The sequence below is a fragment of the Anguilla anguilla genome, chromosome 3 (genome assembly GCF_013347855.1).
Source record: "Anguilla anguilla isolate fAngAng1 chromosome 3, fAngAng1.pri, whole genome shotgun sequence".
Lineage (NCBI taxonomy): Eukaryota > Metazoa > Chordata > Actinopteri > Anguilliformes > Anguillidae > Anguilla > Anguilla anguilla.
This window is the reverse complement of record NC_049203.1, coordinates 44,488,646-44,505,712: the sequence shown is the minus strand read 5'-3', so window position 1 is coordinate 44,505,712 and position 17,067 is coordinate 44,488,646. Positions and strand designations below refer to the sequence as shown.

The following is a 17,067-nucleotide window of genomic DNA, read 5'->3' as shown; positions in this document are numbered from 1 at the left end:
CGGAGAAGGGGAGTGGTGTGTGGGTGTGGTTGTAGGTGTACAGTCATCCCCAGATGAGATGATGCATGCGTGTGCTTTGGTACGGTTGTGACGTTGTATGCTTAAAACCTGAGCTTGCGGTGCTTGTAACGGGAGTAGTGTGTATTTCGCACATTGCAAGGGGAAGAAAATCATGTGAGTGTGGGGCTGGTGGACCTCACTCACTGCGCAGGTGGAACGCTGTGAGATTGGTGGGGCGGGGGCTTCCGTTTGGGAAATCTGGGATTTGTGATTCGTGTTCCCACCTCCGTTATTAGATCCCCTTTAAAAGGGCATGGAATTCTGTCTTTCACTGTCCATACAGCATGCGTCAGACATAGTAGCACTTAGCCTGTTAAATTCTGTGAAAACAAAGAAAAAAATACTGTTTGAATTCTGTGTTGTGATGCTTGCACTGCCTCAGCTGTTTGCTGTGGTAAGTGTGTCTGGATGGATTGGTTATCCCTGTATCCATCGCCACAGCTCAGTGAATAGGCTGCCTTCCTGGTGCTTCTGCTCTGGCTCGCTATGTCTCCCTCCATCTTTTTCACCCACGGCTTACTGTGAATCTGCAGGAAACTGCTTGCATCAAATAAACGTTTCTGTTTCTTTCCGGAATCTTATTTTATTGAATGGTATTGAGCTAAACCAAAGGGCATACTGTGCCACAAAATGGAGTTTCTAGTTATCCAATAGTAGTGCATGAATAGAGGAAGTTTAGTGTATCAACCTACACATACCAGAGAGGGCAACATATTTGATGTGCTGTTGATGCTAATTTCCAAATGAAACTGGTATAGTTGAACCTTTTTGTCATATAAATAAAATTTTCATTCATAAGCTGAAAACTGCCAAACTACTTTCATGAATGTGGAAACTTGGTTGCAGAAAACAGTGAAGTATTGGCATTGGCTAATATGGCCAGACAAATGCCTGTTATTGACATTGACCCCAGAATTTCGATATTGTGCATCCCTAGAAATTGTAGGTCCAGTGCACATGTTTGAAACTACATTCACTAATTACCAATTACTCCTCATTGGTTTCTTCACCCAAATTTGGAATGGCCAAGTGTATTTAGGCTATTCATTGCTGCAACCCTTGTTGTTGATTCTGGAGCGAGAAGACAAGCATGTGCTCCCCTTCCATAACACGTCATGTCAGCCTCCGCTTCTTATCACATCGTAGGTTGTATATTGGGGCTGTACGAACAAGAGCCGGAAGAAGACACTTAACATGCAGGTCAACAGGCAGACTTGCGGGTGCCCAATCAACCAGTGGGGGACACCGATGCACAATGAGACGCGAAAAACCCTCTCATCCCTGCACCAGGCTAGCGCCAATAGTGTGTCCCTCCGCAGGGCTGCTGGCCACAGTCAGCACTAGCACAGTGTGGATTTGAAGGCAGGCCGTGGGGCCCATACGCACACTAGCACAGTGTGGATTTGAAGGCAGGCCGTGGGACCCATACGCACACTAGCACAGTGTGGATTTGAAAGCAGACCATGGGGCCTATATGGGCACTAGCACAGTGTGGATTTGAAAGCAGGCCATGGGGCCTATATGGGCACTAGCACAGTGTGGATTTGAAAGCAGGCCATGGGGCCCATACGCACACTAGCACAGTGTGGATTTGAAGGCAGGCCGTGGGACCCATACGCACACTAGCACAGTGTGGATTTGAAAGCAGGCTGCAGGGCCCATACCCGCACTAGCACAGTGTGGATTTGAAAGCAGGCCATGGGGCCCATACGCACACTAGCACAGTGTGGATTTGAAAGCAGGCCATGGGGCCTATATGGACACTAGCACAGTGTGGATTTGAAAGCAGGCTGCAGGGCCCATACCCGCACTAGCACAGTGTGGATTTGAAAGCAGGCCATGGGGCCCATACGCACACTAGCACAGTGTGGATTTGAAGGCAGGCCGTGGGACCCATACGCACACTAGCACAGTGTGGATTTGAAAGCAGGCTGCAGGGCCCATACCCGCACTAGCACAGTGTGGATTTGAAAGCAGGCCATGGGGCCCATACGCACACTAGCACAGTGTGGATTTGAAAGCAGGCCATGGGGCCTATATGGACACTAGCACAGTGTGGATTTGAAAGCAGGCTGCAGGGCCCATACCCGCACTAGCACAGTGTGGATTTGAAAGCAGGCCATGGGGCCCATACGCACACTAGCACAGTGTGGATTTGAAAGCAGGCCATGGGGCCCATACGCACACTAGCACAGTGTGGATTTGAAAGCAGGCCATGGGGCCCATACGCACACTAGCACAGTGTGGATTTGAAAGCAGGCCATGGGGCCCATACGCACACTAGCACAGTGTGGATTTGAAAGCACACCATGGGGCCCATACGCACACTAGCACAGTGTGGATTTGAAAGCAGACCATGGGGCCTATACGCACACTAGCACAGTGTGGATTTGAAAGCAGACCATGGGGCCCATACGCACACTAGCACAGTGTGGATTTGAAAGCAGACCATGGGGCCTATATGGGCACTAGCACAGTGTGGATTTGAAAGCAGGCTGGAGGGCCCATACGCACACTAGCACAGTGTGGATTTGAAAGCAGGCCATGGGGCCCATACGCACACTAGCACAGTGTGGATTTGAAAGCAGGCCATGGGGCCCATACGCACACTAGCACAGTGTGGATTTGAAAGCAGGCTGCAGTCTGTGTTAAAAAGAAACCAGTCAGCACAAATGAATCAACTTCTCACTGAACTGAGTAGCAAATTCAAAAGCTTGTAAATTACCCCAAAGTAAGCCCATCAGACCTGTTTTTAATATAGGCTAAAGTGGGATTAAGAGTATAGAACTGCTTTGTCTCAAGTGGGCTATGACTCCTTTCAATGGCAGACAAGCTCATGGGCATTTAGGCTATCTTTGATTTTTATCTTTTATTACTATTAGATCTGTTTATTCATATTTTATATATATTTATGGAATACAATATTTATGTGTTACTTTTTATTAAGAGGTCTGATCCATGTTAATTACTATGAACTGATTGGTAAAAAGGTGTTTGCAAAGCAGCAATGACTTGAGAAGAACAATAAACTTGTAATATCAGTGTTTCCTGTAGGAAAGTTGCTAGTTAAGAAGTCAAGCTAGGGATACTCAAATGTGGCCCTCGACACCAGTAGTACAGCTGGTTTTCATTCTTCCCCTCTGAACAGGACTGATTTAACATAACATAACATAACATAACATAACATAACATAACCCCGCCCTGGGCATGTTGAAGTGTCCTTGAGCAAGACACCTAACCCCTAACTGCTCTGGCGAATGAGAGGCATCAATTGTAAAGCGCTTTGGATAAAAGCGCTATATAAATGCAGTCCATAACATAACATAACATAACATAACGTAAGACGATTTAAACCTGGGTCATCAAGGGACTTAAATCTCTGGCTAATCATTGGCATTGATCAATTAACTATCAGGTAGAAAAGGCAAAGTAAAATTAGCAGTGCACCACATGTAAGAGGGGTGGAGTTTTCTGAGAGATATTGTGATCGTGGATGGGGGCGTTGTGCTCCCTGGCTGCATTCGCCATAACAGTATTGTTTAAAGCGGAAGTTCACCCAAAGATAAAATTAAGGTAAGTTTCTAGTTTTATAGATGTCTGCTTCTGCTCAGCCTAATACTGCGGATCTCAACAGACCCATATTTTTGCGGTGCTCAATGTGGCAAAAGTCGACATTTGAAAAACAGTAACGCATCTTTCCAAATAATGCCACGGTTACTCATGACCATCCACAGAGCTCAATTTGTGCACAGTTTAATTGAGAACAACTACTTATACTGAAGTACGGCAACTATGTATATCCAAGCAAGTCTTGTGTGCAGGCAGACTAGTATGAAACTTCAGTGGTGATGACGTGATGGCGAAATGCGACCGCTTTTAAATTCATGGCTGAGTTATTAGCATATGTCATTTTTGTTGTAGAACAAAATGTGAAACTTGCTTAGGCTTAGGCCTATGTTAACTACAGACCTTATTTTCTGCATAATTCTAAAAACCACAGTTGATTTGGCGTACTTTGGGAAAAGAAGTAGTTTTCAGTGAAACTGTGCACAAATTAAGCTCTGTGGATAGTAGCCTAACTCTAAGCATTATATTTGGAAAGAGATGGAAGAGGTGGTTGAATTTTTTAAATGTAAATTTTCAGCACATTGAGCACCACTAAAATATGGTCTGTTGAGGTCTGTTGTATCAGGGTGAACTGCAGTGGATATCTGCAGCCATGCAGCAAATTTCACCCAAATTGGCCAGATGGTGGCAGAATGCCAGACTCCTGATAATAGTTTGCTGATGTGGTAGCCCAGGTTTGAATCTGTGACGTCTCTGCAATGGTGCCCAGCCTACATTCAGGGAGAGTGCCTTTATTGACTGGCCACTCAGGTAAGATAGGAACAATGGATAGTAATGGAAAAAAAGAGCAGAAAAGCTGCTAAGTTCCTGGTGTTTTTCCCGGGTAGTAGCTACACAAGAGTAGCCTATGCTGGCAGTGGTGATGTTTAGGATGAGCCAGGAGGCCCTTGGTTTTGGTTCATTCTGAGTTCTTTGGGTGCGGTGGACTAAACTTTGTTAATCCTATGTGGTGAAGAGCAGCATGGGTTATTTAGAGGTCTAAAGGTTCTAAAGCTGTGGAATGGGACTGCCTCCAAATCTCGGTTTCTGTCTGGCCTCCACCAGTCTGCCTCATGAGAACATACAGCAGGGGGAGCCTATCTGGGTACAGCGTTTCTTCTTGGTACTTTGATGGACCTGTAGTCCAGAACTAATCCCGTCCTGAGTACTACTGACTACTGACTGGCCACGAGGCCAGGGGGTGGATGGATATTTTACCATATCCCTCCCTAACTGAGCAATAATATGGCAACGGGTTGATCAACTCCCTTTTCGTGCAGTTTATTTAGTTACGGTTCACAGCCACTTGGTTGTCCCAGAATTAGCTGCTTAATCTCTTGTCAGAATAGTGACCCCTCTGGTTGGTAAAGTACCTGCGTATTCTGGTTACCTGAGAAGAAGCAGCGGATGGCTGGACTTGCTTTTGCAAAGGCGTGTGCTTATGTGTGCCCCCCGATGACACAAGCATACCGTTACAATTGGGGCATCCCAAACTGCAGAGAAATACTCTGGGATTAAACAAGGAAAGGCGGGGGAAAAATGTCAGCTCAAGGGCATCCGGAGTACTAGGCTTAACTGTATTTCTGCGAATGTCACAGGCATGGTTTTCAGGTAAATAGTGATACGTTTAGGAAATATACGTACTTAATGCAAAAAGCTGTACAAATATATGCACCAAGAGTGTAAAATGTATTTATTTCATGTGGGGTCATGGTTATGGTTGGTATAGACCAGGATGGGCAAACTCAAGTCCTGAAGGGTCTGCAGGCCTATTTTGGACTTAGTGTGCAGAGTCTTTAGCAATCAATGACTTGAACTAATCACTTAAGTGCTGAAACATCCTGAAAACCAGCAACCTGTGGCCTTCCAGGAATGGAGTCAAACACTCTTGATGATGACTAAACATAAGCATAACACAAGTATCACTAAACATCACACTAAACTGGGAAACAAACCAAAATAATATTAATTTGCGCTAACCAGGACAACTGGTAAAGGTGGGGCAGGGCCAATCTATTTGTCACCACTCTCCTTTGATAGGAAAATGGTTCTGTGTAAACAGGAAGAGGTTTTGGCTCCCTTGCTCAGGAAACACAGCACATAGTAAGTACAGTTTGGGCAGGACCACATACGCTGAAAGGATATGAGAAGAACACTACACTTCCTAAGGGCTAACAGGGACATGGACCTGCAGCAGATAGCAGGGGCCAACTGTCACCCAACTCCAAGTGCAGCACCCTTTTCCCTCAGAGTATACAAGAACAGTGTGCCTATTGAGGTTACACTTGCTGAAGTAGGTATCCACACCTAACTGGTCCCCCAGCCTGCCTGAATCATGTCCCTGTTCCCTGAAAGAATGTGGAAAAAACAGTGAAGATTGTTCTGGGTATCAGGCCCACTGGCTGGCTGTTATGCAGCACTGGATTTTTTTCTTTTGTTTGTTTTATTTTAACCTTTATCTGTACAGGTGAATTCCATCAAAATAGTAATTTATTTTTCAAGTCCTGGCCAAGAGGTTGCAGTATAATTGCACATCATAAAATACAATACAGCAGAGTACAATACAGAGCAACAGCCATAAAACGAAGTCTCAATGATTTTTACAGGTCACCAGCACCAGATATCGTCACAGTCCTGATTATTGGCCTTGGAGCAGTTTTCTACTGAGACAGTGATGATGATGGTGGAACTGAGGAAGTTCCAACAGATTGAGCCCACAGGAAACTGAGAAACGAGTCTTTGAAAACAAAACAGAAAGGTAGATTTCATTTAGCATTTTTTTTTCTTATCAACATTATTTCTTTGTCCAAAGCAACAATGTAGCGCTTCTCATTTTGAGTTGTGTTGATGTGATGGAGAGAACATGTGCATCTCGTCTCCCTATTCGTTTATGTTCTGGTATTCCAACTTTGAATGATAAATTTCCGTAAATTTCATGAGAGTAACGGCTACAAGATTCCAATGCTAGGACATAGCCAGTGGTCGTGCTAGCCCATGGAATCCCGCGTCTTTGGAACGCCGGATGTAACGCAGGATGTAACGGAATGAAATAAACTACAAGTAATGTTTTGCCACACAGGCTAAAATAATATTAAAATATTATATTAAACATTAATATTAATATTAAGAACCCTAGGAGTGAGTTTTAATTTGCTCATGTTGAGCAGGATAGCTAGGGCTTGACATCTTGTTTTCGACTTTTTATTCAAATTAAGCACTTTCACTTTGACTGTTGCAATGCTACCAACAGCTGTGTAAATATTATGATTAATGAACAACACAAATGTTAGACACCGAAAGATGGTTGACTCAAAGAAACAGGAGTAAATATTTTGTTACGGTTCAAGTCTGGGTCATCGGCCGTTGTAAAACTGGGAATGTCTACATTTTCATAGAACACAGCGTATATTTTCCTGTCATCTTCGCTCTTTTTTCCAGCGTAAAAAGCACAGAATCTTCTGTTAACACGACCACCGATGGTGCACCACTACTCTTTTATCCAGTGCTTTTACCCAATATTGAACACAGGAGCCAGTTTTTTTGGTTTTGGCTTTATGTTAATCACACTCTACTGATTTTCCCACATTGTAATCCTCAGCATCATTTTCTCTTATTGTAACAATGTTTTTTTTTAATGTTTGTCATTTGATGATGCCACTTCTTATGATAGTATGATAGGAAAATGTGACGGTATGATTGCATATTTTATACTACTTCAGGTTTCATACTCATTCACTTGGCTGGGCTGTCTGTGACACATCAGTTCACATCAATGAGATTCAACTGAAGATGTAACAGGCACCACTTAGTTTCATGGATCCATGACAAAATCAGACTCAACAATAGGGAATGTTATGAGCTGTGGACCAATGAGTTCATATGAATGCTAAAGGACTGTTATTGGGTGGTATAAGCCACTGAAATGCCCTGCCACAGGTCAACCTTTTCCTGGCCTAGTGGCCACTGATATTTGTGAGCTGGTTTTGTGGTATGCTAGTCTGTGGTCAACAGTGTTGTCATACTTTCTTACTGAAGGTTTTCTCTCCTGGTTAGCAGCCTGCTCTTCCCTCACTGTTGGTGCACTGCTGACTGTGCTAGTGGAAGGGGCTTCTGTTGGCATGCTTCTGCTCTCTGCTGTGCTTCTGATTGGCTGATTCAGCAGACTTGTGTCCGTGTTCACAGGTGGTTGCCTAAGTGATGGATGGAGGTTTGTCAGAGGGTGCGGAACCCAGGCTGGGAGGAGAGGAGGGAGAGGTGCCCGCGGAAGAGACGCCCCCCATGGACATTGTGGCCACGCCTACAGTGGAGAGCACAGCCACAGAGACAGGGCCTGACAGCGCCAGCAGTCCTACCCCCACCCCCGCGACCTCTGACCCCCCCAGGGTCCCCACGGTCGATGATGACGATGTGCTGCTGGTGGAGGCCCCGCCCTCCAGCAAAGATCCAGGCCCCACTCCCACACCCGCACCCCAAACTGATGCCCCCACAGAAGCCCCTTCACCTAAACCCACGGACTCTGCTGAGGAGAGCACCACGGCGGCCTCTACCACACACACCCCCACCAAGACCCCAACTCCCCCTCCCTCTCCCCCTCCACCCTCTACCTCTCCCTCTCCTAACTCCTCCACTCCACCTGATTCCACAGCACCAGGTAAACGCCAAGGGGAGCCTATTGTGATCGACGACGAGGAAGACTCCGCAGAGCGGAAGAACTCCTCCTCAGCTCTGAGCAGCACAGAGCCTGATTCAGAGATCAAGATCGCCAATGTCACCACCCTGGGCGTGACCTCTGCCGCCAGCTCTGTCCCACCCCTCAATGATGAGGCCACCCCCACTTCTGCTGTCGCCACAGCAACCGTGGAGGAGCCGGCTGGGGGACCCACGCAGGGGGACATGAACTTGAAGATCACTAGCGTGACGTCGCTGCAGAAGGGCGGGGCTGGGGCAGGGTCGGGGGAGGAGAACGGTCTGCAGATCAGTGGGACCTTCAGTCTGAACCCCGAGGCACAGGGCACCCCCTCTGATCTCTCCACCTCCAAGACCCCCACATTCAACCCTGGCCGAGTTAGCACAGCCCACGAACCAGTCCAGAATGGGGAGACCAGCACACTGCAGAGACCTGGTAATTAAAACACACGCTAACTCACACACACACACACACACCGCACACACACACACACATACACACAGACACACACACACACACAAACACACACACACACACACACACACACACAAACACACACACACGCTAACAAGCATACACACACGTGTACACACACGACACACAAACACACACACACATACACACAGACACACACACACAAACACACACACACACACACCGCACACACACACACACACATACACACAAACACACACACACGCTAACAAGCATACACACACGTGTACACACACGACACACAAACACACACACACACATGCTAACACGCACGCACGCACACACACGTCACACAATATGTACACAGGCACGCATGCATGTATATAGTGTACAGTGTATGATGCACACGAATGGTTGTCTTAGAGATGCTGTGGAAACTGTGTGGATATGCTACATCCTTGTTTGTTGTATCTTTATAGTCATTCTCAGCTCCACTCTCTCTGCTTCATTACTTAGCATGTTTTCTCCTTCAGCAGCATGAAGAGTCTGCCTGCCTGTGGGGTCTGCTGTAAGAGTTTCTTTATGCACCTGAAACCTTCCCTATCTTGCTAGCTGCCTATCAGTCCTTCTCTCTCTTCCTCTCTTTCTCCAGGACCAGAATCACTGCTGTAAAAAGAACAATGCATCCATAGAAAGCAGGTTTTTGTTTTAGTCCAACACTAAGACACCCAATTCTACTTGATTGAAGACCATGATTAGTTGAATCATGAATTAATTTTTATTGAACTTTTTTGTGCAAGCATATAACTGCTCTTATTTTTTATTTTGGCATTTCCCACTGCCATTTTGGAGGTTTATAAATGTACTCGATATGGGTTTGATCTTTGTTATATTTCCACACGCAGATTCCTGCATATCCCAGTCAGCTTCTTTCCCTCGGAACCAGAAGCAGCCGGGAGTGGACTCCCCAGCTCCAGCCGCCTCCCTGCCCAAACCGGTAGCCTCCTCCTCAGGCTCGGCCCCTCAGCCGGGCCCCAGGACTGTGAAGGTCACGTGCGCCAACTGCAGGAAACCCCTGAAGAAGGGACAGACCGCCTACCAGCGCAAAGGCTCCGCCCACCTCTTCTGCTCTACCACCTGCCTCTCCTCCTTCTCCCACAAGCCCGCCCCCAAGAAGAACTGTACCATGTGCAAGAAGTAAGGGTCCCCTTACCCCACAGCCCTGCAACTGCCTAACCACACCCCTGCACCTGTAACCACACCCACCTCAAACCATACGCCAAAAACCTGCACCTCCCTAACTACACCCCTGCACCTGTCTAACCACACCCACCTGACATGTATGACTAATGTCTGTGTATGCGTATGTATGAGTGATGTCTATACATCTTTATTGAGTGTGTATATGTGTGTGTGGATGTATGATGCACTGAGTGTATTCATACGGTATATGTGTGCATGTAAGAGTAATGTCTGTACTGAGTGTGTGCGTGTGTGTGTCCGTGTATGATTGAAGTCTATCCTGAGTGTGTGTGTGTCCACGTATGAGTGATGTCTATCCTGGGTTTGCGTGTGTCCATGTATGAGCGATGTCTATTCTGGGTTTGCGTGTGTCCACGTATGAGTGATGTCTGTCCTGAGTTTGTGTGTGTCCATGTATGAGTGATGTCTGTCCTGAGTTTGTGTGTGTCCATGTATGAGTGATGTCTGTCCTGAGTTTGGAGTGATGTCTATCCTGAGTGTGTGTGTGTGTGTGTGTGTGTGTCCTTGTATGAGTGATGTCTATACACCTTTGATGAGTGTGTGCTGTTTTCAGGGACATCACCAGCATGAAAGGCACCATCGTGGCTCAGGTGGACTCCAGTGAGACGTTCCAGGAGTTCTGCAGCACAGGCTGCCTGGCATCCTATGAGAGCAAGCAGAACCCGCCCAAAACGGCCGTCCGGACCAAGTGCACCGTGTGCGGGAAGATGACCGAGGTGAGGCCGGCCTGTGGGGCTGTGTGAAGACCGTGCGTGTGGGTTACACCCTAGGGCCTGTGTACACTGCTTTTTGCTTCAGCCACTCCCACGCTTAGTGAAAGGAACAATTCACCCAAATATATTTTTTAATATCTGCAAATGCTGATTCAAAAACCCTGATTTTCTTTTGTTATTTACGCTCTTTTGTTATGATAACTCACATCCGATGATGTAGGCAGTACGAACCCTGCTCTTGTGTAACTAAAAGTACATGTATATGGGCATTCATGCTCTTCCGCTTAATGTCTTCACTGTCTGTACATGTGTGTGTGTACTTGAACTCATTGATCAATTGAGTAAAAGTGTGTCAATACAGTGTTCCTATCTTTTAAACTTTATATTGAAAGAGATTGTGTGCAGCCATTTTCCCTGGCAGGATTGGGCTCAATTTAATTTTCATTTTAGTCAATTCACAGAAGGAATTGAAAATCAGTTCATGAACTGAAAAAAAATCTGAGGATTATCAGTTAATGAATTGAATCAGCATTCTTTTTGGAAATTGATTTGATTGAAAATGGAATTGACCAAAACCTTTTACCTTTTGCTTGGTGGGAATTGTATTACAATGCCAAATTGAAATACCGTTTTGCTGAGAATAGCAGAATTTTGAAAAAGCTTGATTTCTAACACATGTAAAGAAATTAGGCTTGGTATTGATCACAACCACAATAAATGGAGGTTACATCATATGAGTTGCGTACATATGAGTGCAGTGCATTTTCCATCAAGGTAATTAAGGATATAAATTCATGTGATTCTGCATTTTTTGTGTTTTATTTTCACAGAATGCAGGTTTGGCTCACTTACTTTTTTGTAAGCCAAGAAACAGGTGGTATTTGGCTGTAGTAGCCAGGTGTTCACACATTCAGTAAGGATGGAAAAACTGACCTGTAGAATGCAGGCACCAGTGTGTGCACAGAAGCTACACAGTATACTGACTTTACTGATAGCTGTTCCATGAGGCCATTTGCAGACGTGCGGGCTGCAGGCACCCAGTCCGCCAGTGGGGGTCACTAGAGAGCAGTTAGGTGCAGATTTCAACACCCTCCATAACCCTGGGCAATGCTCCTGCCAATTGTGCCAAGCCCTGTGGAGCTACCGGCCAAAGTCAGCACTGGCACAATCCGGAATAGTTCAGTTATCAATAAGTTATACGGGATGTTAGGATTTCTCAAGTATCTGGGGAAATTGAGTCGTCTGTCCGTCTGAATTTTGAGAGCTCAAACTTAAGCCAGCTGCCACAAATGAGCGTGTAAATTCATGCAAAAACAATGTTCCAGAACTGGAGTGTAATTTTTCCCCTCAGAGAACATTTATATATTGTTTACGTGATGTTGTTATCATAATATTCTTTATTGGCAGAAATAAAAGTTTTGATTACTCTGGCTACATTGAGTATTTGGAAGTGTGGACACCTGGGTCAATAAATCAATCAATTAATTATTTCATCAGTCTGGTATATGAAAAAAGTCCAGCTTTAGAGACTACTACAAATGCTCAATGAGCAGCTATTAGATTCTAGAAACTGCTGTGTTTGGTTTGTACAAAAACTAGTGTACAAATGGAGTCCCCCAGGGCTCCTCATTGCTGGTCCCCTGAGTCCCTGACTTACCGAACCCCTAACCCCTCTGCTCCTCAGATTCGGCACGAGGTCAGCTTCAAGAATGTCACCCACAAGATCTGCAGCGACATGTGCTTCAACCGCTACCGCATGGCTAACGGGCTAATCATGAACTGCTGTGAGCAGTGCGGGGACTACCTGCCCAGCAAGGCCTCCGCCAACCACTTCCTGGTGATTGACGGCCAGCAGAAGCGCTTCTGCTCCCAGAACTGCGTCAGGGACTACAAGCAGGTCAGCCCGCCTCCTTCCTGTGATGTCATCATCAACATTATCAGTACCTGGATTGTAAGGGTCTGATTCACAAGGGTCTCAGAGTGCAGGTGGTCGGATCTTGAGAGATTTTGTGGTGTTCTCACCTTACCGTCCTGGACCAGCACTTAGTGTGGCAGTTATAGGCCAGATCAGGCCATGCCTGCTTAAAGGGAAATGCCATTCTGGGTTTTTCTTTTATTTGAAGAAGAATAACTGTCCTCCTGATTAAAGTGAGCTCTCAGCCACTCTCTGCATGCAGTGAGTGCGGAGATATAGCCCCAAAGCTACTGCACATTTTCCGGTTTCCTGCTTTACTAAGGGCTATAGTGGAGTGGTCTCTGACAGTCTATGTGTGTCCATCAGACAACTTCAGACACAGGTGGACAAATCAAGCTGTGCGCAGTCCCACTCATTGCAGCAAACAGTAGGCATTGCAGCGCAGTTACCATGTGTACACCATCAGTCATCGTTTACCCAAGATGGCTCCGTGTCAGCTGCAAGTTCCGCTCTAACAGCAATGTGAGAAGCTGCCGCCTTACATCTTCATCGTATCTCCTTGGCCGTGTATTTGGGCTCAAAATAGTAGCCTTCAACTTCTGATTCCAATAAAATCTCCTGAAAGGTGGAGTCATCCAATGTATCAACCACAAAATCGTTGGAAGCTATTATATTTGAACAATAGGTAGCCAAAACTCATTGAGCCAAGTCCACTACACTAGCTAACTTGCAGGTTAATACTGTTTGCAGTTGGAACAGCTGCTACCCCGCCCCCCCTCTCCAAGTTTGGTCAGTACCCCCATACACTAGTATGGGAGGTCAGAGGGCGGTATCTCCTATTTAAAATGACCCGCTCATTGTTGTTCTTCAAAAATGAGTAAGGGTATAGGTGTATATCATTATGATGTATACCTCTACCAAATTTGCGTCTGCTGCTGCTGCTATTTTTGTGCAGAGATTGCTTTGGCCAGACACTAAGAGACTAAATCAATCACGCCTTTATCTGTTAAATGAAGTTAATGTTGTTTTGTGGTGGAATTTCCCTTTTGTCATTGGTCAGGTTGTCGGAGGGCATTTTGCAAAGTGTTTTCCTGTTTGAACCACAGCATTCAATTCAGACCAGCCTGAATGATGTGATTAGTTTGAAAGTATTGATTATTGTGTCCTGAAAGATGTGTGGGCTTATTGCCCCAAACTGCACTGCACTGCAGGCCAAAAGCAGTGCGTATACAGTACCTTGGAAAAATATTCAGACCCTTGAACAATTTTTACATTTTGTTGCTTTCAAACTTTCTTTTGTGACATTTTGAAATATAATTTACTCCGAGCATTTGCAAACAAATGCAAGTAAAAAAGTTGATAAATACTGAAAATGAAATAAAAATGGAAATGCTTGAGTATTCCACCCCTACACTCTGGTAGCTGGAAATTACTGCAGGTGCAAAAAAAAGAAAAATCACTTTAACAAGCCTCTGGCCTCTGTCTGTGTACCATAAAAGTGGTTAAAATGATTTCAGTGTAAAAATAACCTGGTTTTGGCAGGATCATTAGTCTGTTAATGAATTTGATAGAAACATGCACAAATGAAGCCCAGGGAGCTTTCACAGCAAGAAGGGTACAAAAATATATAACAGCGTTTGGACATCCCAGTCAGCACTGCTGGGTCAACAGACGGAAGTGCAAACTGCGTTGCACAATCCAAACGCTGCCTAGAAATGGCCGTCCCAGAGAACTCAGCGACTGAAGGAGGGGGAAGTTGGGGAGAGAAGGCAGTGTGAGGACAGTTTCCTTAAAACAGTTGTGGGGCTGAATGGCTGAGTGGAGAAAATGTGTGTGTGTGTGTGATGGGGCCCATCCTTCATCACTCGCTTTAAATGCATTCAGCTTTCCCTTCCAGTGCCATTAAACAATAATTAAATGGGCCTGTGTGAGTAATGGTCATAAGTCGGTGTGTAATACATACCGTGTAATAACATGTAATTAAACGCGATGGATTTTATTTAAAATGGAGAAAAGCGGAGACGTTGGGGGAAAATAATGCTTGACCGGCGGGCGCGGCTGCTTGTGGGGAAGTAATGCGCGTGAAAGCTTTTGCTGTACTGAGGCGACTCATTCATTTTTCAGGCAATGAAGTCATGTAGGTAAAGCACAGTTTTGTAGTGGCTGGCTGCTTTCACGTCTGCAGAAAATGCATCTTTTCCCCTCATTTGAATATATTTCAGTTGGGGGCCGTGCGACTTACCGGGAAGTGTTTTTGCAGGTGCGCGTGAAGTGTGGCCTGCATGCACGAGCACGCTGTGAATACGGGCGTAGCCGTCGCTCTTTCGCTCTAATCCGTATGATTTTGCTTATTTGCCATAATGTATATGTCTGTGTATAATTTATTTGCTTCCTTATACATCATCATTACATTACATTACATTACAGGCATTTAGCAGACGCTCTTATCCAGAGCGACTTACACAACTTTTACATAGCATTTTTACATTGTATCCATTAATACAGCTGGATATATACTGAAGCAATTTCGGTTAAGTACCTTGCTCAAGGGTACAACGGCAGTGTCCTTACTCGGGAATCGAACCTGCGACCTTTCGGTTACAAGCCCAGTTCCTTACCCACTGTGCTACACTCCGTCCTCATCAAGAGTACTGGCACTGGAGTGTGGCTGCCAATGGAAAATAAAACCAGCGTTTCCGTAACTTCCTGGTTCCTTCTCGAGACAGCTGCTGCCCACGACAACAAGCCTGGTCTGTACGGCTGATTGACAAGGAAGGAGCCATTACTTTAAAAAACTCATCACAAAGCCCACCTGCATGAATGTGGTCCAGCTGAAAATGCAAGAAAGACTTTATGGTTGGCAGAAGGTGTCTCCACAAAATAGTGGTGCGGACTGAATACTTGGCAACATATTTCAGTTTTTGCTGTCTGTAATTTGTTTTCTGCAATAATTTAAGTAGGCGGTTTTATTGCACAGAGACAAATATTTAGACCTAGAAGACTCCCAGCTGGCCTTCAGCTTTGTTGCTTTAATGAAAATCATTCATTTGAAATGGTTCAATTCAACGAATTTGAGATTTGTCCATTTGCCGGTCATTCATCCAATCACGTTGGATTCTATGGTTCTTTGGTTCCTTTTTATTCCTGCACCATTTTGTGTGCACCATATTCAAATGAATGAGCAGCTGAGATGAGAAGCAGCCTCAAATGTTAAACCCATGCAGCAGAGACGATGAGTCTTATGACCGACCTGATGGCCTGATGGCGCTGTAGACTCTGAGTAGCGGTCGTATTCAGCCTGTTGAATGCTGCTCCCTTAAATTCTGCCTGAAAGCCACTGCCAGTGGAATTCTCCATTGTGGTATGGTATTATTGAGTCCCATATCTGAGACCCTTTCACTTAGGTTAAATGTCTTGAATTTAGTCTTGGCAAGTTGGCTTTAACTGACGTTACCAAGGCTAGTGTTTCGAAAACTTGACGTTTCTATTCCTCCCTGACACCTGACGTCCTCACTCATTTTCATGCATCTTAGTCTTGTGCTTTTATTCCATCACCAGCTGTGCTCACTGTTTAGGCACGGTTACGAGGTCACTTGCTTTGCCTCGACACTTGAATCAGTCATTAAGATGGCGAGATTAGCATTTGCTGTTAATGTAAAACAAGTGACGCTAGCTGTGCTCCTTGTTGTTTAAACGAGCCGATCTGCCTCTCTGTGTTTTCCAGACTCATGGGAAGATGACTCACTGCACCGGGTGCCGCGCCGCGTGCCGCTCGTTCGACGTGACGCACTGCATCGGGCCCAGCGGCGCCATGGAGCCGTACTGCTCCACTGCCTGCATGGCCAAGAACAAGAGCACTAGCAACGTAGTCAGCGCCATCACCAACACCGTCAGTAAGCACCGTCAGCGTTAGCACTGTTAGCACTGTCACTAACACCACCAGTCAGTCCGGCTGCGCTTCCAGTACCACCAGCATCACTAAACCAGCTATAAATTAAGTGGGGATAAGACTTGGAGGACCCAAGTTCACAGGTTGTGATTGAACAGTTGTTTGCACAGGTACAGCCCCTTCCAGTGTCTGCCTGATGGAATGTTCTATCTGATTCCGGCAAGATACCTCAGCACGACACATTTTATTCCTTTTCTATGTAGAGCAAGAGATCCAACCAGTCCCACCAGCCAACCAGCCCACCCAGTGCTGTGGTATGTCATTGCCATTGCGGCACTTGGTTAAAGTAATGTCGACCCTGTTAGCAAATTAATCTGATCAGCACAGCACACCTCGCTCACAAAATTTGGATCAAACTGTCAAACTAGGCATTGCAGATCAAATATGAACCCAGGTTCCGCAACTGCATTTCCTGTTTCTCGCCTAAAATGTTTTCGGA

The 17,067-nt window shown here is 45.6% G+C and overlaps 1 protein-coding gene across 13 annotated transcripts in view; it reads left to right on the top strand.

Annotated features, from left to right (window-relative positions):
* Window positions 1–17,067, top strand: part of LOC118223058 (zinc finger MYM-type protein 2-like) — a 35,685-nt gene that overhangs the window by 2,721 nt on the left and 15,897 nt on the right. For 7 of the 13 annotated variants that reach the window (XM_035409156.1, XM_035409148.1, XM_035409151.1 and 4 more), the window contains exons 2-8: window positions 6,273–6,424; window positions 7,849–8,788; window positions 9,694–9,985; window positions 10,605–10,767; window positions 12,449–12,661; window positions 16,404–16,572; window positions 16,832–16,882. In XM_035409156.1, coding sequence (XP_035265047.1) covers window positions 7,864–8,788; window positions 9,694–9,985; window positions 10,605–10,767; window positions 12,449–12,661; window positions 16,404–16,572; window positions 16,832–16,882 — 1,813 coding nt within the window. In that variant the 5' untranslated portion in view covers window positions 6,273–6,424; window positions 7,849–7,863. The remainder of the gene's footprint in view (window positions 1–6,272; window positions 6,425–7,848; window positions 8,789–9,693; window positions 9,986–10,604; window positions 10,768–12,448; window positions 12,662–16,403; window positions 16,573–16,831; window positions 16,883–17,067) is intronic. The other 6 variants (XM_035409152.1, XM_035409155.1, XM_035409153.1 and 3 more) reach the window with 2 other exon arrangements.